Consider the following 26,131-nt stretch of genomic DNA (forward strand, 5'->3'; position numbering starts at 1 on the left):
AAAAGCCTACATCTCCAGTAACTTCATTCATCCACTGCCAAACTTTACTTTCTAATAACCATTTAAATGGATTTCTACTTTAAGAGTAAATACACTTAAATGATTGCAAGCTAAAATATTTCCTTGAAGAAAAGTCTCCATGTATAGAATTCCTGTTCTTTTCATTAGCAAATCAATGTACCATGAAACTACAGCGAAGCACAACTATTATGTCAGTTTTCTTTTTTTTATTATAGACTTTTTATCCACATGAATGATAAAGAAACTACAACAGAGTTAAATACCTTTTTTTGATAAGTGATTATATTCTTAATTACACTCAATATTAAATTGTAAAATATTTCCAGAAGAGTACAATCTTAATTCATACAGCAGGCAAAGTACCGGAGGAGGAGGAGAGGGGCCGGGAGGAAGGGAGTGTTAGAATTTTCAGTCTGCTTTTCAAAAGCACTGTGTATGGCTAATGCTCTTCCTTCCATTCAGTCAAAGGTGATTCTGGCCCATCTGATAAGACACACATTTCTTTCCATAAAACAATCACTATTCAACAGCAAAAGATGAACTTGCAGATGCTTCCAGTGTTTGTGGCATTGAAAGGTTTAGCAGTTCCTTTCGTGGCTTCTCCATGTGCTTCAAAAGCATTTTCTCAGACTCTGTCAAGTTCAGTTGTCCTTCTAAAAACACAGAGACTTAAACTTTGGTACCACCAAAAGATCCAGGACAGCCATTTTTTGATTTTTTTTGTTTTTGTTTTTACTAATAAATGGCTGCTACGTTCTATTTTACATGGTTGTCCATGATGCTTTGAGGTCACTTGTCCTTGGGCTCACAGGAACCTGAATTTTTTTGTTTGCATTTTAAATTCCCAAGCCCTTCCATTTCTCAGTCTTTATACAAATCAGATTTCTGAGTGGTGGGTTGTATCTTACAAGATAACAGCTGCAGAGGATCCTGTGCTTCTGTTATTGAGAGAGAGAGAGAGAGAGAGAGAGAGTGAGTGAACATGAGGGTTTATCCATAGTAGCACTTTTTTATTTCTTTACTCAATTTTACAAAATGGATGTATCCCTTTTATTTCATAACTGTAAATTCAAATGGAACAGGTAAAAGAGTACTTCTTCATCAAGGGTGTCATCTAGTGGTTAAAAGAGAGGAATGGAGTCAGGACTCCTGGGTTCTATTCTTGGCTCTCTATGTGACCTTGGGCAAACCATCACCTTTCTAGTGCCGTAATTAATGCCATCCATTAAAGGGGCTAGAAATAACAAGTTACCCACCTCACAGGCATTTTTGTGAGAATTAGCTAGTTAATGTTTGTAAAGCACTTTGAGATCCTTGCATTAAAGGTGAAATGCAAAGAGTTAAAGTGTGGTCAATACATCACAATACCAAGTACAAGCATTATCCCACGTCAGGGCAGCTGAAAGAAGCAGCAGTGCCAAGCACACAAAGGTTTGCTGACAGACAGAGCATTTTCTAAAAACCATGGTATGGTTTATTGGAAGGAGGCTGAACATTGTTACAAGAAGCTTCTTCCCCTGGATGTTCACAATACACCTGCTGGCAGTGGAAGGAGAGATGATACTTCAAGGGCGACTCACATCAGGCATTAATTGAGTAGCCTGTGGCTGCTCAGCAATGCAAAGTTTCTTTACCTCCCTCGGCGTATTTTTTGTGGCACACGTTTCCTCTTGAGGCAACTCCTTTTGGCTTGGCACATTGAAAATCAGAAATTACATCATGATTCTCTGCTTGGCTGATTTAGCTTAGCATTTAAGTAACCACTAATCTTTCAAAAGCACTAGGGTCTACTTAGAGAAATCCCTGTTGTCTGCAGGGATGTCACTGAAAACAAAAACAGCATGAGAAATGCATCAATCCTTCGCTCTTTCTGCACATAAACATGAGGCATTGCTGGTTGTGATGCCACTGTCATCTCACTGGTGCCAACAGCTTTTGTGCGGTGCATATTGGGGTGTGAAAACCTGACCTTTAGCACAAGAGCATTAGAGGGCTAATGCCATGCTCAGACAAACGCTTTGCTATTAGATCAACGCTTTATTGAATTACTCCATGGGAGGTCCCTCTCTCCCTTAGGGATTTTTTTTAGTATTAAATTTATTAATATGTTTTAATTGTATTTTAAATTGATATTTAATACAGAATCTATTGGAAGGCAGTCAGATAGTAGGGTAATGAGAGTGGCAGAAAAACCTATACGGAGTAAAATAGAATGATTTGAATGTCATGTTGACCTGTGTAACTAGCTATGCGATTGTTTGGGGGCAGGGAGTGTTAGTTATCAATCTAGCTTCTCTCTGTATACGTCTAAGTTTTTTATTTTTAAATCAGTTTTTTGTCCAACAAAGTGCAGGCAAGCTTTAATAATCTAAGTTATCAAAACCTTGTTCAAATGCCCCAGACTTTCTCTATAATTCCTTCCCAGTGAGGATTACCATGATCGCTGTGTGTAAATAGAAGCTCTCTCTTTTCTAATCTCCCTATTCCCTTCGAGGGATTGATTCAGCGATGCCACAATCCAGAGTTTGTGAAATGATAACTCACCGCCACATCTGTATGCTTTGTCTCTCTCCCCCTCCCAGCCTTCTTTGCTTTGCCAGACAAACAAGAGGAACAAAAATGTCAGGGGCTTCCACCACCTGGTAATGGAACCTCCAAAGTTGCCTCATCCTTCCAGAACTTTGGGAATGTTATTCTTCCTGCAGTGCCTGTGCCCCAGGTCTGCAAAGGGACTTAGGTGCCTAGAATGATCACTGGATATAATAAAACCTGAATTAGGTGCCCAAGTTCCTTATACAACGCAGGGGAAGATATAGGTCCAAAGAATGGGATTCTCAAAAGCCAGCAGGCTAGGTGGGGTGCTGCCTCAGCTAGCCAATGGGAACTGCTAGTGAGAGGGATGTGTCCTAAGCCCCGCCCCTCTCATGGAGTCTGGTGCCTAAATCTGGGCTGCAGGGAGGCACCTCTTTTTGTTTGCCATCCCCAGCCGGGAACGCCTCTCCTGCAGTCAGGTGACTTCGGCACCTAGGCCTTTTCCCATCAAATGACCATGGGGGTGGGAGGAGGCAGCCTCCCGTCCCATAACCATTAGCCAAGGGGCTAGTGTATTCATGTGGGGGCCCTGGCTCGATTCCCTCATCTGCCTGATGAGGACAAGGAATGTGACCAATGGTTTCTCCCCTCTCGCTGGGCTACAGAGCGATTCTCATTCTGTGTGTGGCCCAATTAATATTTAACTTAAAGAACAGCTTCTACAAGAGAGACTGAGGGAGACCCACACCAGAATATCCTAGAATCTAGTGGTTATGGCACTCACCTAAGAGTTGAGAGGTGGGAACCCCCTGGCCAAATCCTGTCTCCTCAGCAGCCAGGTTGGGGAATTGACCTCACACATCCTGGGTGAGTACTGGACTAGAGGTTATAATGGAGTCCCTATGCATTTTGTGTGGAATTAGACATGCTCAGGGCACACCTACCAGCTCAGGCCCTGCAGGTGAGATAGAGCAACACCTGTCTTCCCCTGGCTTGAGGAATGCACCAGAGCTTAGGCATGAGATCGATTCCATGGAGCTGGCCTGAAGCAGCAGTGTGCATGCCCAGGGGCAGAAACTTAGGCACCTAGAGGACCTTTTACCACAAAAATGTAGGAACCGAGTGAGTTTAGGCACCCACAGGGTTAGGTGGTAGCTGACTGGGGCTTTTGGGGATCACAGCAGTGCCTAAATCTGGGCTTTAAGCACCCAAATCTGGGCTTTAGGCACCCAAGTGTTTTTGAGGATCTGGTCCTTTGAGTCCAAATCCCTCTCTACTCTGCCTATAGAATGTACAAGACTGCCAATTAGAGACAGCACTGAAGAACCCAGCAATGGTGTTGGAAAATCATAAACTTGGTCAATATTGCCATCAACATCAGGAGGAGTTGGTGGAATTAAATTAGCAGGTGCAAGACCTCACTGAAAATACGAATTATTTAAAAAAAAGAGTAAGTTTGGGAAGTCATTAAAGATCACATGCACCATAGCATTATATCCATTTCCTTCTCCTTCCTGGCATTTATAGCATGTCTCTAGAAAAACCCAAATCCTGGACACGTACCACATGCATGATGGGTGAACCCCTCTATAGTTATCATCAGGTCAGAGTACTGACTAAGCCAAAATCAGAGCTTTCAGGCTAGTACTGGTAGCGTCGCTTCTGCCTCACAAAATGAATCTCTTAATACTTGCAATGGCAGTAATTAGAAATATGATGAGTTAGTTGCCAAAATACATGTTCCTTTTTAACAAGTTCACCTTTTAGCTTTTGCTGAGGTGTGTGCCGAGCTTTTCTTTCCTGATCAAGCTTGCTGCATAGGGAATCTGCAACGACACAGAGACAAAGCCATTGAGGTAAGCCAAGAATTTGATAATAAGGTGTCAAAGCCAGATCCTTCAATACGATGAAATCATTGGAAGTTAATTCCTTTTGCCTCACTGTAATATTTTAGGACAAGATGGTTTGAAATAAAGCAATGAGATCTTTAAGCAGTTTGGGACAAATGTGAAGGAGAGACAAAGTAAAAACAACACACCACATCTTACAAACCAATGTAATATATAAGTTCTGAGGAGGGTTTTTTTAAAAATAAACCTTATAGCAGTAATCTACAAAAACCAACCAACCAACCTAGCAGCAAAAATCAGCTGCTGTATAATAAAGTGGGCAAAAGTATTTACCTCTATACAATAAGAACAAACAAAAGAAAGGGTCTCATTCTCCACTCATTTATATCAGCATAGCCCGTTGGAGTTTATACCACTTGATTTATACCACTGAGAGGCGCTACATTGGAATCAGTAACTAATGAAAAATGGAAGGAGAACATAGAAAAAGATATAAGAAAATATTGGAGCTGGGAATAATGTATGCACTAGGCTACAGAATACAGCAAAACTCTGTCACACCCCACTTTTCTTCTTGTTTGGGAATCCAAACTACTTTAGATTTACCATTTTTTGACACTGACTTAAACGTTCAGACGTGCCTTCATGCAAAATGAACCATGTGGGGCCACAAACCAGTAATTGCACGAGTGACCTGCTTTTGCTTTCAGTTACACCAGTGTAAATCAGGAGTATCTTCAAATAAACCAGTGTAAGCGAGATAGATCAGTCAGGCCTAAAGCCTGAAGTCGCATGAGCAAAAAGGGGTAGCTAACTGCAAATGTATGAAAGAAGTCAATGACCCAATTTGCACATGCAACTGCATATTTGACACAGGAAGACATGGATTTGCACTCACATACATACATTTTGTAGGTTTAACTTAAGAAATTATTTTTGAAAATCTGCCCATCTCAGTTGTCCCTAATTGTATTATTTTAAGGTCCTGTTCTGGTTTTCATTACACTGAACCCCCCAGCATCCAAGAGTATCTATATTATACTCAGGGTACCAGTGTACTTGTGTAAGTTACCATACCTCAGTGTTATCCATCATCAAATGTGCTCGGTAACCATATATGGGAGTAAATGAAACCTGGTAATTCTCATGAGCAACCACACACCACACAACAAAAACAGTAACCCAGGAACCTATCCTTGCTACAAAGCCCGTTGCCAACTGTGTCTACATATCTATTCAGGAGACATCATCATAGGACCTAATCACAACAGCCACACTATCAGAGGCTCATTCACCTGCATATCTACCAGTGTGATATATGCCATCCTGTGCCAGCAATGCCCCTCTGCCATGTACATTGGTCAAACTGGACAGTCTCTATGTAAAAGAATAAATGGAATACAAATCAGACATCAAGAATTATAACATTCAAAAACCAGTCAGAGAACACTTCAATCTTCCTGGTCACTCGATTACAGACCTAAAAGTTGCAATGTTACAACAAAAAAACTTCAAAACAGACTCCAACGAGAGACTGCTGAATTGGAATTAATTTGCAAACTGGACACCATTAAATTAGGCTTGAATAAAGACTGGGAATGGATGGGTCATTATACAAAGTAAAACTATTTCCCCATGTTTATTTCCCACCCCCTACTGTTACTCACACCTTCTTGTCAACTGTTGGAAATGGACCATCTTGATTATCATGACAAAAGGTTTTTTTTTCTCCTGCTGATAATAGCTCACCTTAATTGATCACTCTCGTTATAGTGTGTATGGCAACACACATTTTTTTATGTTCTGTGTGTGTGTGTATCTTCCTACTCTATTTTCCACTGCATGCATCCATTGAAGTGGGTTTTAGCCCACAAAAGCTCATGCTCAAATACATTTGTTAGTCTCTAAGGTGCTCACAAGTACTCCTCATTCTTTTTGCCGATACAGACTAACACAGCTACCACTGTGATACAGTTCAAGAGTAACCCTGGAAATGCCAATGAAGGGAGGCCAGTCTGAATGAAAGCAGCCTGACACTACAAGAAGGTGTCCAGGACCTACAACAATGAGATGTCAGAGAGAACAAATGCATGAGCCTTCTTAGCTCTGGTCCCTCAAGAAGTATTCCCCTCCCACTCAGGTGCGAACAGCATGAGAGGGGAGTGCACATGTACAAAACAGAGAGGTGGCCTAAAAAGTTCATAATTTTTAAAACCAAGATGTTTAAATGGCTAGTCCTGCCTCTATTTCCCTTCAGAACAGGAGAGGGCTGCTGGGGTGTCCGGCTGTCAGAGCCTGGATCACAGTAGAGAGCTCTCCCTCGTGGAATCTGCTCCTTCCAATGGCCCTGCACTATTTGAACCTAGGGATCTCCAGCATATAGTGTAAGGCTGGTAAATTAGCAGTCTTTCAAAACAGGGATTATATACATATATTTTACTGGGTCACTCATTTGAGTGACTCACAGCCAATGCTGTTAAACTGAATGTGAGACGCCCAAACACTAATACAATCAGTGTTTTACAAATAGTTTCACTGCGGTTTTCTCACCACAAGGTATGGAAATCTTGGTCACAAACGCAATTGCCAGCAAACAACATCCACTTGGATGGCACGAATGCAGGAGATCTGCCAAGGTTTTACAGACCACGCAAGTATAACAGGTTCATATTGTCACAAGTTAACTGTTCTTAAGTAATTTCTCGGATATATTTGGCATGACAAGCTTTTTCTCCACATGTGTAGTTCTGTCCATTTTACCTTTAAAAATATGTATCTATAGGCCAGGAGGGAAATTCCCATTTTGTTCCAGAAGGAGTTCAGCTATAGGGCAGTACCAAATCTTCTTCTGCGTTCCTCTCTGAAAGATTCTATTTCAAGTCTCCACAGCTGAAGTGGAACTAGCAAAGTTTAATGCTCTTCTCTGACAACAGGATCCCCCGTTTTTATGCTTTTGCGGTGGTGATCACGATAGAGATAAGAAGAGCAGGAACGAACTTCAAATAGACATGAAGATCCAGTATATTCCTTATATCCTATGTCACAAGAATGTGCACTGGTACCAGCAACAGAAAAGAAGTTTCTGTGCACCATCCACAGAAAGCGGCTCCATCATTGTGTCGTCATCCTATGTGAAATACACGTGGTTCACTGTACTGACTTGAAATAGTTACCTGTGTGGTTGAAAGTTGGAATCTCCATTTGTCCAGCGCCCTTATTTTAATTCTGTATCTGAATAATCTGTTTAGCCAAACTGCTCCAGGTGGGTAGACATATAAAATTAGTCGAATATGGTTTAGCCAACACAACCAGCCTACAAGAAAGAATATCCATAGAGGGAAAGAGACAGATGTGTAGTTTAAACACTCACATCAAAAGTTGCTTCTAAGAGCCAGACTTACATAGCTTCTATTTATGCATAAACATAGCTTCTATTTATGCATAAAACCAGGGATCCGACCCCAAAAAGCATGCATTCACAAACCTCCATTTAGCATGTGCCAACTGAAGCACAAATTCAATGCAAATGGGTTTGCACTGGAAGGGTGTGATTCTCTAGTGTCTTCCATCTTGTGCAATCTGCAATCATTTAACAACCGTGGAGAATGAGTATCAAGCTCTTCCATTGTGACTGGGTAGTAATGTACACTGATATTACTGTAAATTGATTACACAAAGTGCAAAAAAAGTGACAATCAATCAGGTATGCTGCATGTGTATTCTCTCATACGTATAAATAATAGAGCACCAAAATTGCATGCATAAGTGATTTTGTGAACATGCACAAGCAGTGGCTACTTTCAGGCCCCTTTGGAAATCTGGCTCTGGATACATAGGACAACCATTTTTCAGTCAATTAAAATAGTGCCGATGACCCTATTACAAAATTACCTAACAGGAAAGCTATTCGGTTTATCCCGCTTTATTTTTACATTTTACAACCACTGACTCCAAAATGAAATCCTTTTACAGACTGGATTTACCAAACCTTGGGAAAGGAGCACTGTTCCATCTTATTAATATAGCACATTCACTGACACAGGTACAGGTTCAGTTTATTAAAAAGTGGCCATTAGCAACCAGAAGACTAGATAAAATGGCACCTGCTAACCCAACAGAGCAGCTTGTGTTGTGTATTCAGTCTCATATATGCTGACATCATCAGGAAAAGAAAGTTTTACTGCTTTATACCCCAGCAGAGCCAAACCAACTCTGCGGGGAGAGAGCTGGATTCTATTCCAGCTCATTCACCAGAGTTGTTAATTAAACTCAACTGTGGTGCTCTTGTTTATACATGTCTCTCTGCAAAGAGGTCACATGAATGCAGAATTTGAAGACAACAGGGCTGCACAGTGTCATCAAACACAGAATTTGGCTTGCAGTATCTCCATTATTGGTGATAATGCATGAGATGGAGAGAACCGAGCTTGCAGGACTAGCAGGTATATGTGGGGAGGGCAGGGAAACATCTTTTCATTTGTAAAGTGAGAAAATCTGACTTGAAAATCAGCAAGAAACAACAACGGGGCCCCACAAAGCCACTTTTTACAAAGTCAGCTAGGTATCAATGGACATAAGTACCAGCTGAGTACAGGGCTGGGCTCAGGGAATCCAGAGCCATTCTATAAGACTGATTTCTGCCTCTGATATCCTTGCCAAGGTCAATCTATGCTAAAAACTTTAGGCAAATAAACAAACTGGTAATGCCATTGACACGCTGATTTGCACTGATACTCGCAGCCAGAGAATTCTGAATGGCAGACAGGCCCTAATCTGACTCGTTCACATACGACTAGATACACTCACACACATATACTGAACACCATGGCCATACAAAGGGCCTATCCTTCATAAAACATAAATTGTGAGCTATTTAATTTTAATGCAACCCCATTGGTGTTTGGTTTTTTTTAAATTACAGTAGCACATTAAGGACCCAATGAGGAATGTGGTCTCCTGCCCTCAAAAAATCAAATTGTTCGGCAGAATTTTATTTTTTGGTGGCTCATGATCATTTAAAAACCTGCATGAATGGCAGGACTGAGAGGCAGACATCAATTCTGCAGTTAAATAGCTACTGGATTACTCGGTTCTTCAAAGAGGCCAGGAATAGAGAGAGCTCCAAAATGCAGCCCTGGAAAGGATGTCCCTAAACTTTGAGGAAATTCCAGTTGGATCAAATTATGGATCTGAACTTTGTGACTAGCCCAAAGTTGAGCAAACAGAGAGAGGGGGATTTTCCAGAGTCCCTTTAAAATAACACCCAAATAGAAAGTGAGGTCACCGTTTGAATGGTTTACGTTCCTAGCTTTTCTAAAAGCAATGTTGCATTACACTGTAGTGTGTAGAAGGGTCTATTAGTTACCCTCTGGAGAGCTGAATTATGATCATATGATAACAACAAAATAACCTTTTCTGTTGCCCTGAACAGACTAAAATGTCACCTCTAATCTGTTCCACACATGGGAAGACAGTATGAAAGGTGTTCTCCTCACCCACAGGATGCATTTGACAGACAAAATATCCAAGGATATAAAAGAACATAATAGACATTGATCAGAAACCATTGTGAAAAACACAACAGAGTCAAATCAAAACAAAAATGGAAGCATTTGATGAAAACCACTGTGCTCTTTCCATCTTGAGAACACAGGATGTTGCCCATTGTTTATTGCTGCCCAGTCTTTTTCCATCTGGTGCACAGATAAATATGCAACTGCTCAGAAGAATATATTAGCAGATTTGTTGGACCTTGAGTCTCAAGCAGGTGCTCAGAGAGTAGCTGGTTAGTTTTTGAAGTCTGGAGATGCTCATCAGTTTGGTCAAGTTGGACCAAAATCAGACCTACTATAAACCAGGGCTGTACCCATTTACACTAGATGAGAATTTACCCCACCCTTCTAGCAGGAGATTTTCATTCTCATGGGCCATTAGGTAAAGTGTGGTGACCATTCTGGCTGAAGCCATTGCATTTTATTTCAAGCATGCTTCAAGCTTCAAGCATTCTTTCTCCAAACATAACTATTAGCCTTTGTCAGGTTTTGGCGAGGGAGAGGAATCCAATGTTTTAAAATCCAGTTTCTCATTAGAGGTGATGATTCGTTTCTTCTCAGCAGAAGGAGCAAACAGACTGGAACATTTCCCACTAGCTATAGAGCACATAGTGAAGGAACCTGCTGCTGATCAACTCTTTTCTCATCAACAGTTGCTGTAGCTCACACTGGGGTCAAACTGCTGTAAAAAACCCCACACTGGGCCAAATTCTGCAGTCAGTTACCCGCACCAAAGTCAATACCCTTTGCAGAGCGTGTAACTGAGCGCTGAATTTGGGCCACGATTTTTCCAGAAATTAGTAATTTTGCACCTGCCTGTCAGGAAGCCATAAAATAATCTTTATAAGTCCATAGTGGAAAAAACATTAAAATTAAATGTATTGATTGAACATTATTTTAATTGACGTTTTTAATGGAGAACTTTAAAACTATGAAGTGTCCTGGCTGCCATAAAGTGCAGTAATCACATGGAAACAGCAGAGGGCACTTCAAGACTGATACATGGCTTCAAGATACTTGTCACTCCAGTTCATCCAATGTTGTTGGTTTAGCAATTTATTATCTATCAAGTGTTCTGCATTGCAATTTCACAGTGTAATTCAAGAAGCGTGACAAAAGAACGTGCATTCAACATAAGTATTAGCTGCACGTGAGGCAGTAGCTTCAAATACTGTTTAACAATCGATACACAATTGTCATTTACATTAGAAAGTCTTGGAAGTGATAATAATCAGCATCTGAAAATTAGATTCATCTCCTTGACAACAACTTTCCCAAAAATTATGCTTCAGGCTAAACTTTCTCATGCTTGGTCTCAGCCCAATGGTGATTTTTGCGTCCCCAAAATGCTTACAGTATTTTTAAAGTTCCAAATGAACACTTGCTTAGTCAGCAATGACCAGACCTGAACAACTTTGGTTTAGAACAGCGGTTCTCAACCAGGGTACTTATACCCCTGGGGGATGCAAAGGTCTTCCAGGGGGTACATCAACTCTTCTAGATATTTGCCTGTGTTTACAATAGGCTACAGAAAAAGCACTAGGAAAGTCAGTACAAACTAAAATTTTATAGAGACAATGACTTGTTTATACTGCTCTATATATTATACACTGAAATGTAAGTACAATATTTATATTGCAATAGATTAATATTTTATAATTACATGGTAGAAATTAGAAAGTAAGCAACTTTTCAGTAACAGTGTGCTGGGACACTTTTGTATTTTTATATTTGATTTTGTAAGTAAGTCGTTTTTAAGTAAAGTGAAACTTGGGGGTACACAAGACAAATCAGACTTCTTCCAGTAGTCTGGAAAGGTTGAGGGCCACTGGTTTAGAATGAGCAAAGTTATAAGTATTTGAAAATCACACAGTGCACGCATGGTACATTATTTTCCAAGAACTGTTTTTAATATCATGAGGTGTGGAGCTAAAGACATATCCATGCTCTTCTGGAGTTCTGCCCATTGAAATAAACATGCACAGATAATATATTCACATTACATGACCCTATACATGTGAGAACATTCATATAAAACTTGTTTAGTGTGTTTATGGTACTCTTACGTTAAATGAATGCCGTTGGTCAAATTCTGCAGTCAGTTACACAGTGTAAATTTGGACTAACTCCAATGAAGTTAGTAAAAATACTCCAGTTACACACCAGTGAAAATATAAGCAGAATTTGACCCGTGTGTTTATTTGAATAGGCAACAAATAGTTCTCCTCTATATTCTTCTTGTTTCAATATAAAAGGAAATTCAGTGCAGACAACTAAATTAATGCAATGCTATCACTGGATGCACAACAACAAAAAAAATCAAGAAATTCAAATGATGATTCCCAAAGTACCCATAATGTACATACATTTTCAACCAAATTAATCTATGATGCAAATCCCCCGAAGTTAATGGAGTTATACCATGGATATATTTGGCCCATAAAGATTAAAACCATATGTAACAATACAGAATACACTTATATGTAAATGGCTTACTGTTCCCGTAGGAAGCTTAAGTTCAAATGTACTGACTGTGTTTAAATTCTCAATCAAAATATTAAAGATTTTTGCACTGAATTTAAAGAAATCATCAGCTATTTGCTGCACTATTTTATGCTAATACTTTAAATACAAAGAGCCATATTCTGACCTTAATTGTACTGATGAAGCCCTGCCGATATCAATGGGGCTGCACAGATATGATCAGAATTTGGCCTAAAGAGTTGTTATTCTTCCCCCAATACTCTGACAAAATTAAACAATAATGGAATTTAGACAATTCCAGTGAATGGAGAAGAGATCCCTAGATTTTTGACACCGGACTTAAAAATACAGGTTAGAGCTTGTCACTGTAAATAATCCATGCAGTGCTATGTAACCATTTATTAAACGACTATTAGTATATTTCTAGCAGGCATTGGGAAACAAAGATGGTATAAATTGCCATGATCGCATTTCTATTTCTGTTCATGAAAACAATAAAACACTGAACCTTGTGATTTTTGCATATGCTGCAAATTAAGGAAATGTTCTTAGTTGATTGGATGGAGAAGGAAATCTGGGAGATCTAGTTTAGGAAATAACTTCAGAACTCTGATTCCTCAAAACCTATAAGCATTACAGAGGTGATCCATTCAGACTGTGATTTGGAGGTTATGCTATTTAGCTGCATATCAATGACCATAGTAGTCTGCTGCAAGTGCAGCCAAAACAGGAGGATTCCGGGGGATGGGAGGGGAAGAGAGCTAATTGGGCCCCAATTCTGCAAACACTTACACATTTGTTTAAATTTTACTCCCAAGAGTGGTCCCATTGAACTGAATGGAGCTACTCAAGTCTTAAAGTTAAAAGCACTTGTTTACACATTTGCCAGATTGGGACATTGATCTCCAGCTATTGCTGCTAAACTATATACAGGTCTGACAAATGTTCTTGCCTGACTTCAGTGGAAGTCTCATCACAAAGACCAGTGTATTAGCAAAATAATGCTCCAAAATTTGTGGGGGAGAGAAAGGGATGGAGAACAACAGCAGTAATCCCAAAACATGAAAATAATTTCTTAAACATGGTCAGGTTTTCTTCGGCCAGAGTTTGGGCTCCAAAATAAGTGGCCTTACTTTTGGAGATACTGAGTACCCCCAGCTTCCACTGAAATCTCTCTGAAGTTAGCTGGAGTGGGGGAGCTCAGCATCTCTGAAAAAACAGACTACTCCCATGGGTGTCTCATCACAGGTGCATGTGTTTGATCATTTTGGCCTTTAACTTTAGTGTTCCAACATCATCTTCTGGGTCATGACAGTAACCAAAGGTTGGACAATCCCAGGTCTATGACAGACTCAAGGAAAATATAGATCCTCAATTGCAGAACTGATCTAAATAAGCGGGGATATTTGGGAAGCCTGTCTCATGGAAGTGTGGAATAACACCAGGCTGATGACTTTTTATGAAGAAGGTTTGGCACTTACAAGATGAACATTAACTGAAAACCTTCCATTTACTAGATATTTCTTTCTCTGTGAAAGATTACCCACGATTCTTTGATGTGCAGCAACCTCAAATTCTAATTTCTTTGTTTGTGTCAGTCTAGGTTAAACCTCTGGGACCAAATTTTCAGAACAGAGCAATCACATACAAACACCTAAGGGTATATGTGTAGACATTCACATTCATGAGCAACATATTTTTTTACACAAATAAGTAATGTTTAACAGCTACATTTGCATAAATTTTGCTGTGCATTGAAAATCTAACCCTTAATGCTGTTAATCACTTTTTGCAAATGGGTGAAATTCATCCCTATGCAAACAGTCACCACAAGTCTATAAGAACATAAGAATGGCCATACTGGGTCAGACCAAAGGTCCATCTAGCCCAGTATCCTGTCTTCTGACAGCGGACAATGCCAGGTGCCCCAGAGGGAATGAACAGGTAACCATCAAGTGATCCATTTCCTGTTGCTCATTCCCAGCTTCTGGCAAACAGAGGCTAGGGATACCATCCCTGCCCATCCTGGCTAATAGCCATTGATGGACCTATCCTCCATAAATTTATCTAGTGCTTTTTTGAACCCTGTTACAGTCTTGGCCTTCACAGCATCCTCTGGCAAAGAGTTCCACAGGTTGATTGTGCGTTGTGTGAAGAAATACTTCCTTTGGTTTGTTTTAAACCTGCTGCCTATTAATTTCATTTGGTGACCCCCAGTTCTTGTGTTATGAGGAGTAAATAACTCTTCTTTATTTACTTTCTCTACACCAGTCATGATTATATAGACCTCTATCATATCCCCCCTTAGTCATCTCTTTTCCAAGCTGAAAAGTCCCAGTCTTATTAATCTCTCCTCATATGGAAGCTGTTCCATACCCCTAATCATTTTTGTTGTCCTTTTCTGAACCCTTTCCAATTCCAATATATCTTTTTTGAGATGGGCGACCCCATCTGTTTGCTGTATTCAAGATGTGGGCGTACCATGGATTTATATAGAGGTAATATGATATTTTCTGACTTATTATCTATCCCTTTCCTAATGATTCCCAACATTCTGTTCGCGTTTTACCACTGCACATTGAGTGGATGTTTTCAGAGAACTATCTATGATGACTCTAAGATCTCTTTCTTGAGTGGTAATCCCTAATTTAGACCCCATCATTTTATACATACAGTTGGGATTGTTTTCCAATGTGCATTATTTTGCATTTATCATTAAATTTCATCTCCCATTTTGTTGTCCAGTCATCCAGTTTTGTGAGATCCTTTTGTAGCTCTTTGCAGTCTGCCTGTGACATAGCTATCTTGAGGAGTTTTGTATCATCTGCAAATTTTGCCACCTCACTATTTACCCTTTTTTCCAGATCATTTATGAATATGTTGAATAGGACTGGTCCCAGTACAGACCCCTGGTGGACACCACTATTTACCTCTCTCTATGCACAACTTAAAACTTGGTCTGATGCCAACTCTTTGCAGAGGGATGAATTTTACCCAGTGTGCATCTATGATAGGGGGACCACTGATCGCACAATATGGAGACATTTAATTGCTTACTGTTCACTAGACTGGTGTAGGCAAGTCCTCAGTTTCACTGAAGATGTACATCTCTCTGTTGAGTCAACCCATGGAAAGTAGTTCCTATTTAGCTGAACCTTGCAGACACCTGCTGACTGTCTCTCTAAGTCAGTGATTCCCAAACTTTAACAACCGGTGAACCCCTTTCACTAAAAAGTCAAGTCTCGCGAACCCCCTCCTAAAAATGAATATGTCCAGGGATTTACTCCTTCACCTGAGTATAAATTATAAAAGCAGTGATCTTGGAAATATAAAATTTGTTTTTATGACATGCTTTTTACATATTATTATTATTTATCATTACAGTATGTTTATTACATTATGAAAACGAGAACACTTCCAAGATCTCACTTTCGTAGCTTGTATCACTTTGAATAAGCCTGTTATAAGACAAGGCTCCTATGTTTCATCAAGGAGTATCAGATGTGAAACAGCATGAAGGTATTTAAGAAGCCAACTCAGAGAGTTCCTCCTACACAAGCATTCAGGTCTTGAGCAGTCCAGGCAAATGACGCACGTTACAACAAAGCTTAAACTTGTTCTTCATAATAATTTTAAAAACAATACTAGATGCCTATTTAATTTTAAAAACAGCAAAAAATATCCACCTCCCTTTCCATTTCTTATAAGGAGTCTTGAAGTTTAAATCTCCTCAGTGTGATAGATATGCTTGATTTGATCTGCTTAGCTCTTGGAAATCCAGGGGCTCCGGGCTGCTGGCACCAAGGCTGCCCAGGATCCCTAGGGACAGCTCTGTCCGCCATTAGGGAATTTTTTCCCCTGTAACATTTTGTGAACCCCAGTTTGGGAACCACTGCTCTAAGTTAATCTTCTGGTAATTAGACTTCAAACCAGCTGAGAGAACTGCACACTCAAACCTGACTATGTAGAAGTTAACATGGGCTCAGTAATAGTACACTTGTATTGCTTAAACAACATTTGAGGAATATATTTAACAATGTAAATAAGAGAGTACAGGGATGGTTCCTAACATTTCCTGTAGAGAAGGACAACTTACAATTTGTAACTGCTGCACCATTTCTTCTCTGTATGCGAGCTCCCGTTTCATCTGATCTTGAAAATTATCTGTGTGGGTTGGGGGGGAAAAAAAAGATTGCAGGTGCATGAATTAAAACCATCAACCTGTACCACAGAATTTGTATAAATAAAGTCAAACCACCACTGAAGAATTTGGTAAACGCGGGACAGTCCTTTGTCCAGAAATTATCTGCCTCCAATGACGGGCAGTCTTGACAGAAGCTTCCTATCTGGGATAGGACACTGGGATGACTACAGAAATGTTCTGCATGGATCAAGTTTAGTTGTTTCAAAGATTGAGTTTTCAAATGCTGGCAGCTAAGTTTAGGTGCTCAGTGTAGGTGTCTAGCATTCGGGTGCTCAAGTCAGTGCTAACTGGACAGAAGAAACTGGACATCCCATGTAATTCTTTCAATGGGCCAGATTCTGCAGGCATTGCTTAAGAAAACTGCCATAGACTTGAGTGGGAAAAGCATACTTTCCTAAAGAGTCAAATTCTGCTTTCAGTTGCACTGGCATAAATCCATTGACTCCAATGGAGATATTCAATAAGTGAGAACAGAATTTGGGCCACAGGCTATAGGATTTGACTCAGGGCTTGTCTCTGTGGCAATTTAGTGTGCAGCAAGCTGGGGTGTGAATCTATTGTGCATTAGCCTGCTGTAGCTCACACTGACTTACTAAGACCTCTACAGAACATTGGATAAATGGCAGCAGGGTCAACTTCATGCATGGCAGGTTAGCACTATAGATTCAAACCCCAGGTTGTCATGCTCTAAATCACTGTATAGATAAGCCTTGAATCTTTATAAAGGAGGGCTGGAGACTGAAAGCCCAAGCAGATGACCCAGGAAACACAAGAAACTATAAAATACAGTAACCGGAAGAGAGAGATCTTTGAGGAGACAGAACACCATGTCCTAGACAGCTGGGTTACAGTGCAAGCTGGCTTTCCTCTATTTGATTCTAAGATAAAGCAACAGCCTTTGGTTTCTTTCTTGATAACCATTTCACACTAAAGGTCTTGGAGAAAAAGCTCACTAGGATAAAAGATTTTTTTTTGTTGGACTACATGTCCCACTAGTTTATAAGGAAAAAAAATGAGATTCTAACTTGGACAAATACAATCTAAAAAAAGATCTTTACGAGAAGAAAAAATACTTAGAAAGCAACAATACTGAAGATGACCTGGGGCTGACACTGGACAACTGGATAGGAACTGTCTATACAGTGTGTTGAAAAAACAAAACCAATCAAACCTAATGCCATTTTAAGCTGGGAAGCAGAGGCATTGCCCTGGAGGTGATAATCTCCCCTGCTCTGGTGAGACTGCACATAGATTATTGCATGCAGCACCTCAACGACAGAGATGCCAACAAACCAGAGGGAATTTGGAGAAGAGCAACTATATGAGGAGGGATTTACTTAATGAGTAAAAGAACTAGACATACGCCTTGGTCATTAGGACACTAGCCTAAGACTCAGGAAATCTGATTCAATTCCCTCCTCTGCCATGGACTCCCTGTGTGACCTGGAGCAAGGCATTTGGCCGTTCTGTGCCTCAGTTCCCCATCTGTAAAATGTTTATAATAGCACTTCTTTCCTCACAGTGGCGTTGTGAGGATAAATACAGAGAGATTGTGAGATACTCAGATACTACTGTGATGGAGCCATATAAGATTGTAAGATACATAGAAAGATTACAGCCTACAAGTGTCTGATGAGTATAAACAGCAAGGAAGGAAAGGAACTGTTTAGGATGTTGCAAAGCAGAGAAAGTTATAACCTGATCCAATGGCTGGAAGTTTAAGCTAGACAAATTCAGACGGGAAATAAGGTGCACATTTTTAATTATAAAAATAATGAATCATTGGAACAATTTACCAAAGGTTGTGGTGCATTCTCCATCACTGGCACTTTTTCAATCAAAACTGGGTGTTTTTCTAAAAGATCTATTGGGAATTATTTTGAGGAAGTTCTATGGCCCGAGTTATACAGGAGGTCAGACTAGGATGATCACAATGGTCCCTTCTGGCCTTGGAATCCATGAGTCTATAAGGAGTGATGTGATGAAACTTGAAATTAAACAAAGGAAAATTTGGTCTGAATATTAGGAAAAAAATCTGACCAATGAAACATGAAACAGTCTCTCCAAGGGAAGTAGGTGGAGCTCCATTATTTTAGTCATTGAGAACTAAACTGGACCAGACCAAAGCCCTGGAAAATATGCTATAGGAAACAATTTTGCATTGCCTAAGAGGATGAACATGAGGACCACATAATTCTGATTCATCTCCAATTTCTCAGCTCCTAAATGAGTATCTACAAAATTCTTTGGCCGCCCATCTCTAAGCTGCCTCAACAAGAAAGAGCAACTGATGGAAATGAGACATTTGCAACTTTTGGAAGGACTTCTCTCTTGCCCATTAAAGAAACCTGAGTAATATAAAAATGTGACAGATTTTTTATATAGTTACAGTTACAAAGAGGGAGCAAAATTTTGCCTTTGGGGGGACACACCTGTTTCGCATTGAGAGAAGCTGGCATATCCAGGCCATTGAGAAATTACATCCCCTGCACCCATGCAATGCATACTGTTTTATCACAGAGGGTATCATTTGTTCAGTGTGAATGGCTTAGAATTTCAGTATAGTTACTAGCCCCACCTTATGGATACAAAAGCTCCCTAGGGAAATGGTTATAGTGGCATTGATAACATTTCACAATACCGAGGGGAACAGAGATGAATATTTAAAGAGGCACCGCTCTGGATGCCAGTGCCAATACTATTAATTCATACGGTGCCCACAATTTGCTCAGTAATGTACAGACATGCAAGCCATGGGCCCCACCCTGACGGGTTTACAAGCCAAGCTGTGGGAGATAACTTCAGTCGGTTTGCCAGGCTGTTACAGTGCTGTCTTCCAAATACACGTGTTGGCTCACTGCCCTGTGGCAGAGATGAACACTTCCCTCTTAAAAAAAAAAAAAAATTTGATTGCGAAGGTGCTGCCCTGTTAGACTTGCAAATCAAAGGCCTCTTGTCCATAGACAAGGTATAGAACAGGCAACAGCAGCTCCTGCACTGCAAGGGGAGGTGCAAGATTCCCCAGAATCCCCTCTCCCCCTCCGCAGTATGCCTTCATCCCAGCCAGCTCTAGGGATGGGAGAGTTATTTCACCTCCATAGCCCATTCAATCCTTTGTCCGACTCGCTCAATGAGCGGACTGGAAATCAGGACCTGCTGCTACCCAGCTCCATGTTCTTCCTTCAAACTCTGCTGCCTCCAGGTCATCAGTCTCCCGGAAAGAAGAGGTCCATTTTCCTTCTAGGGCTCATTTTCTGTACTTTTAATTCCTTACCATTTTCAATTCAACTGCCTTTTAATAAGACCATCTGCAATTTACCAAGAGATTTATCTAACTGGTCCCTTTGTGACAGCCCCAGCACAAGCTCTCAACATGGAGCAAACCTGGGACCTATAGAACCAAAACCAAAAAATTCTAGCACTTGAGCTTACAAAGCAGCTCCTTTTTCAGGTAGCGGCAGAGCTGCTGTGGAACAATCTATCGAGGGGGGCACAGTTAGCTAGTATGTTATATATGTTTTCTTTAGAAAGGCCTGTTCTCCCATTGTACTGTACTTGTTTTCTATTTTAAACTAGAGTAAAATTGACCACTTCTTTGTGGTATATTGAAACCACCTATTTTTCAAGCTGTTGTGCATGGATGCCACTTCCTTGGTCAGCAGTACGCATTATTTTCTTTCATATGAATTATATTTCATGTGGTTTAATCGCAGGGTTTATTTGCCTGGCAATGATGGAGTATTAATTTTATTGCAGAACGAAAGGATAAATGTGAGACCTGAATGGCAAGATTCCAAGATGCCATTTTTACAATTCCATGATTTCAAGTACATGAACTGAAGTACATGAATTACTTTAAAATCATCTAGCTCCAAGCCCAATGGCTGAATTTGTACTGCATATTGGGTCATCCTTATTTTATGGCATACTTCACATAACTTCAGGATTTTCTGTGTATTTATTTATGAAGATGTACTAATCTTTTTGATATCCAGGCTAAAGATGGGAAACATTCAGAGAGACCTTCTTTGCTTTTCTGTATTCTCCCTGATGTCATGACTTTTGAGGGGTAAAATTCGACTCTTTCTACTTAAAGGTGGGAAAAATACTGTTTTCACATCACAAAGAAGGGAAAGGGGAGTACAAAGGCCTGTTTTTCTGCTTGTTTTTCAAACCTTGGGAATATCTGGCATATCGAATCTTGTCTTCATTGAGTTTGTGGAAAGACTCTTTGCAGGACCAAAAAACTGGAATGGTTTGCAGCTGAAGAAATGGCATTGTTCGGAGCTTTTTGTCCAAGTAATCATCAGTGCCTTCAGTCAGATAAGTGATAACAAAAAACAAGCATCTGACTAAAATCCCTTCCCCTCCCAGCTGATTAAGTTACAGCTGCTAGGCTTTTGTCATGTCCGATTCCCAATAATTCTCTGTCAATCCACAGAACCCTGCAGCAAAAGGGGCATAGACAAGACCTGATATTAAAATTAAAAGCAAACAGACTTTAAAAACAAGAATGCAACCAAGCTTTCAGGCCTTCTTAGACATCAGGAAGAAGCAGAAAAGGGCACAAACAGTTGAGTTTCCTTTTCGGGACACCGTTAACACTGAGCCTCGCTCCTTCACTCTTCAGTGGAGCAAATGGCAGCAGAGGATTGGGTGCTTGAACAGCTGCAAGGCAGTGACATCTCCTTATGCACAGTGGGCGGCACGTGGGAAGAGCTGAACTGCAGTACTGAGTGCAGTTCAACATGACATAAGAAGAAGCAGAAAGCTGCAGAGGCACCTTGGCTTGCCCAGTGCTATAGAATCATACAAATCAGAAACCGAAAACGCCTATTATGTCATCTACTCTGTCCCTGGCCAGTGCAGGATTTTCTCTTGCAACATATTCTCCACTGCTTCATTCAGTCTATTTTGAAAAACCTCAAGCAATTGGTCTTCCATCATAGGGGAGAAAATTCCATATTGGTTTTATGACGTTCCTCATAATCCTTTGTTTATATGGCATATTCCATCACCTCTTAATGACCCGGATCCTCAGCAATGGTCAAAGAACATGCAATCCACCTCGTGACAGAAAATGCAGAAGTGGCCTTTGCGTGCCCCAAATTTAGGCTGAGCCAGTCCCCCAGCATCACTTAGAACAGCCTGAAGGCCACTGGCTAAGAAGGCCTAATGGGGTTGATGCAACAGATGGGCATTACAGGGTAGAGTGCAGTCCCAACTGTTCCCTTTTGGCCAGCTGCAGGACAACAGGTGTGGCATAGGCCCTAATGCTGTAGGTTCCACTTTCAATGGAGTGCAGCTAGTTATGCTGGCTTTATGGTCAGAATACAACAGTGGGGCAGGTCTTGGTGGATCCCCATGTTTTCAACAGGGAGATGAAAGTTACCAAAACCAGCGTGACAAAATTGTGGGTTATACTTATCCAAAAATACACAACATCTCACTTCAAGCTTATGCTTGAAGGGCCTGACCTACTGCCATTGAAATCTATGGTAGAACTCCCATTGACTTCAGTGGGGCCAGCTCAGGTGTCTAGTGACAAACACACCTATAAAAATCATTCCTATATTTTTATAAATTGATAATAAATAACAATGACATTCTACAAAACAGTGAAAACACAGAAATATGTCTTACTGAATACTGGGAAAGAAGCGTTTCCTTTCAACACTTGGAATTCCTGTTCTAATCTCCTCCGTAAATCTATTTGTTCAAACAAAACCTTCTGAAGTTCTTCTAACAAAGAGAAAAGAAGAGCTCTTTTACTAATTTGTATAAATAACTCTTGCACTAACTGCTATGTGTGGCAATTCATTATTATAAGAAAATATTTTAGTAGTTTAAAAAAAACATTGTATAGATCTAGGATAGATTTTGTGTAGAAATCCATGAATATAAATCAATGTAATATATTATTTTAAAGTATTGTATTACGGTGTCATGTATTGATTGATATGTATGCATTAATCTCAATTATATCTACCCAAAGGTCCATATATTATTCATATGTTACTTGTCAAGCTTAAAATATAGTGCTGAACAAAAATACTTCCCTATTATCCTTATATTCTATTAAAACCAAAAGCATTTTAATAATATCAAAACTGGGGGGGGAGGGTATTACCTTTTCCCATGTTTTCTACGTCCTTCTTCAGTGAATGAGGCGAATTGGTTTCTTGCGTGTGTTCACCTTAATAAAGAAAGGAAAAAGTTATTGATTTATAATACGTTGCTTCTTATCGGGTATTGTTCTTTCATCCTCTTTGAAAGTCTGGACAGAAGGTTTCAGCATTCAGAGCTCACTCCTGCAGTGTAGGATAAACCACGATTGATGTCAAAGGGAATTCTGCCTTTGCAAAGACTGCAGAATCGGGCCCTTATCATAATCACCAGACTTCTGATGTCATATCTTCTATGATCTTAAGTGTTATCTTAGATGTCCAAGGCTTCAGAAATGCTCTGCAGAAAATGTCATTGCTTACAATTCTTATAAACAGAATTTATCACCATGCTGTTTAGCATACACTAGCTCCTAATTTCAGATGGTAACTACTTGGCATACGTGCTCCTCGAAGGCGAAGGCAGGTGCATAGGTGCGCTAAGCGAGTGAGGGGATAGCATCCCTTCCCCAACCCAGGGGCAGGGTGTGGTTCAGATGGATATGCAGATCACGCTGCTGCTAAGGTCTGAGGACAGAAGACATGATACATGATAAATGGAGTGGGGAATAGTTATTGATTTACATCAATAAGAGAGAAAGCAATGTCCAAATCTTGCTGTCCTTCCTCCAAGACATATCAAAGTCCCAAACTGTCCTCTCTCTTCCCCGACAGTTAAAGAAATTACATCCATGCCTTGACTACATCATCTCCCTCTTCTCTGGCCTCCCCGATATCCACTTCACCTGTCTCCTACTCATCCAAGATGTGGTCACTAACATTAATTTCCTCCCCAGATATGCCCACGTCAACCCGCTCCCCAACTATGCATGGCCCCACCGGCTCCCCATTCTCCACACCAAATTGAGACTTCTCGTCCTCACTTTCAAGGCCCTGCATAATTCTGTCTCACCCTACATCTTGAATCTTGCCTCTTATTGCATCACCTCTACACTGCCACAGATACCAACCTCAATGCCTCTCTCATTCACTTCTCCCCCAGACATCACCCTACCTTCTTCCATCCCACTCACTATGCACAAAATGCCCAAGCTACTGCCTGCTCTTCATTCAAATCCCTCCTGAAGACTTACAGCATCTATGATGCTCACAAAAAAGTGACCCAATAGAGGAGCAGGACATTATTTGAATTTATTTTGCCCATCACAAAGTTGTGTCCATTGGCAGAACCCTTTCCTGCTCCTACTGGTTAGAAACAGGCCAATTCTATGGAGAAAACGCCCTTTGAAGCAACCTTTTTGCTTCCATGAGGACTCTGATATTAGGCCCTAGTTTATAGCATGGCCTTGATAAATCTGAGCAGACATGGTACATTTGAAGCATACTAGATAATTGGCCTTTGTCAATAAACGTGTATAAATAGGAATCCCTTTCTTTTGTTTTTTAATTAAAAGATTTCATTTTTAAAAGACATTAATCTGGAAGTTAGTATTTAGAATGCTTTAATGTAATAAATACTTTAAAATGAATATGGGAATACAACAGATTGAATAGTCTTTCTGGAATTAACTGGCAGAGTGTTAAATTAGCACAAGGTTTGAGTGTGTGCGGGGAGGGGGGGAGCATGCATTCCCACTGGCAATGCTAATTACTGGGTTTTAGATTATATGCTCTTCAGAAGAGGGACTGTGTCCTCTTTTGTGTTTCAAAGGGGCCTAGTACATTCTGGGGGTCAGCACAATCTAAATTACACAGAACAATATCATCTGTTTAGGAAACATTTCTATTTTCATCATTGTCATTGACTTAGGAGCATGTTTTCCATTCCCTTTTGTAGTATTGGTATTTAGCTCTTTGCAAGCACTGGGCAGGCCAGATTTTTCAAGACTGCTATGTCAAGAACTTGACTTTAATGACAGTTCCAAGAGCAGAGGGCTTGAAGGGCTGTGGACATGGGAGTTAGACAGCTAGGCACTTCTGAAAATCCCACTAGTTGCCTAGCTACATTTTCAGGTGCCTAAATGCCTTTACAAACCTGGACCGTAGGACCCTAACAAAGTCAATGTGATTTAGGCTCCTAAGTGTCCAAGGTGCATTTGAAAAAGGAACTTAGGTGCTTCAGTGCAGGGACTGCATCTCTAGCAGCTCTGTAGGGTGAGAGATTTATGATGCTAAATAAATACTAAGTAACAGGGAAAGCAGAGTAACTTCCATTTGTGAAGAGAGAGAAAAACAGTCATAAGGATTCAGTGAAACAAGTCTCTCAGAGCTTGTGTTAGAGGATACGGTAGAGCAGATGTTCCCAAACTTTTTTTGGAGGGGAGAGGGGGGGCTGTGCTCCACCTTCTCCATGGGAGTCACATAATAGGCCCACCCCCAGCCCACGTTCCATCCATCTGGCTCACGCCTTCGTGGCATCAGGACCCAGCTGGCTCCATCCCTGGAGGAACTCCTGGAAGCAGAGCAGATCGGGCTCCTCCCTCTCCCTCCCCCATATCCCAGAGCCTCTCACTCCAGGAGGCTCCAGATGGTTTAAAATACATAGGGTGCGGCCAGAGAGTCCCCAGTGGGCAGGAGGGGGAGAGCAATAGGCTGGTGCAGAATTGCACTCCCCCTGATGGCTGGGGCTTCCCTGCACAATCTCCCCAGTGCTGCCGTGCCCTGGACATCTGGCCAGCATCAGCCCTGCACCCCACCTCACTCCCCCTGATAGCCTCATTGCAACTAGTCACCTAGAGGGGCATGCCCCATGGCTTGAAAACCAATGCGCTAGAGGACTCGGGTCATTTCTGACCCTAATTTCTATTATTCTCCATGGATTTAAATCTGTTTGATACACTATTTTAGGTTTTTACATAATGGCCAACATTTTCTTAAGAAGAGTGGGATCTTTTAAAAGCACCTAAGTCACTTAGAAGCTGAAGTTGACATCAATGAATAGGTGACCTAGGAGTAAATGTACCATTAAAGTCAACTTCAGCTCCATGGGACTTTTTCTCCTAGGTCATTTAGATGCTTTTGAAAATCCCACTCATTTGCATATGGATCTAAGAGCCTAACTTTAGGCTTTTATTTTTGAAAATTCTGACCTGGGCTTATTATTGTAGCATTGAAGGCCCCAGTCCTGCAGTGAGTCTGCCCTAAGGAATCCAATTTCAAGACTGGGTTCTAAGTAAATAAAACATGCTGCATTTACTATATGGAGCAGGACTCCTGATGTTTACCCGCTAAATCTGTGAAAAAGCCAGATGGTTAAAATAATTTCTGGGACCCTAGACTTTGTAAAATATTACAATTACACAGACTAGCAGAACTTTAAACATTTAAAATTTATGCGGCTCCTTTTATATATGTTTCTAAAAT

General features: G+C 40.6%; 1 protein-coding gene across 1 annotated transcript in view; it reads right to left on the minus strand.

Annotated features, from left to right (window-relative positions):
* Window positions 1–205: 205 nt before the first annotated feature.
* Window positions 206–26,131, minus strand: part of SKOR2 (SKI family transcriptional corepressor 2) — a 38,989-nt gene continuing 13,063 nt past the window's right edge. Inside the window, exons 4-8 of the mRNA XM_038402313.2 lie at window positions 22,774–22,839; window positions 22,287–22,385; window positions 16,536–16,603; window positions 4,314–4,379; window positions 206–959 (exon numbers count right to left, since the gene is read on the minus strand). Coding sequence (XP_038258241.1) covers window positions 4,317–4,379; window positions 16,536–16,603; window positions 22,287–22,385; window positions 22,774–22,839 — 296 coding nt within the window. The 3' untranslated portion in view covers window positions 206–959; window positions 4,314–4,316. The remainder of the gene's footprint in view (window positions 960–4,313; window positions 4,380–16,535; window positions 16,604–22,286; window positions 22,386–22,773; window positions 22,840–26,131) is intronic.

The sequence above is a fragment of the Dermochelys coriacea genome, chromosome 5 (assembly GCF_009764565.3).
Source record: "Dermochelys coriacea isolate rDerCor1 chromosome 5, rDerCor1.pri.v4, whole genome shotgun sequence".
Lineage (NCBI taxonomy): Eukaryota > Metazoa > Chordata > Testudines > Dermochelyidae > Dermochelys > Dermochelys coriacea.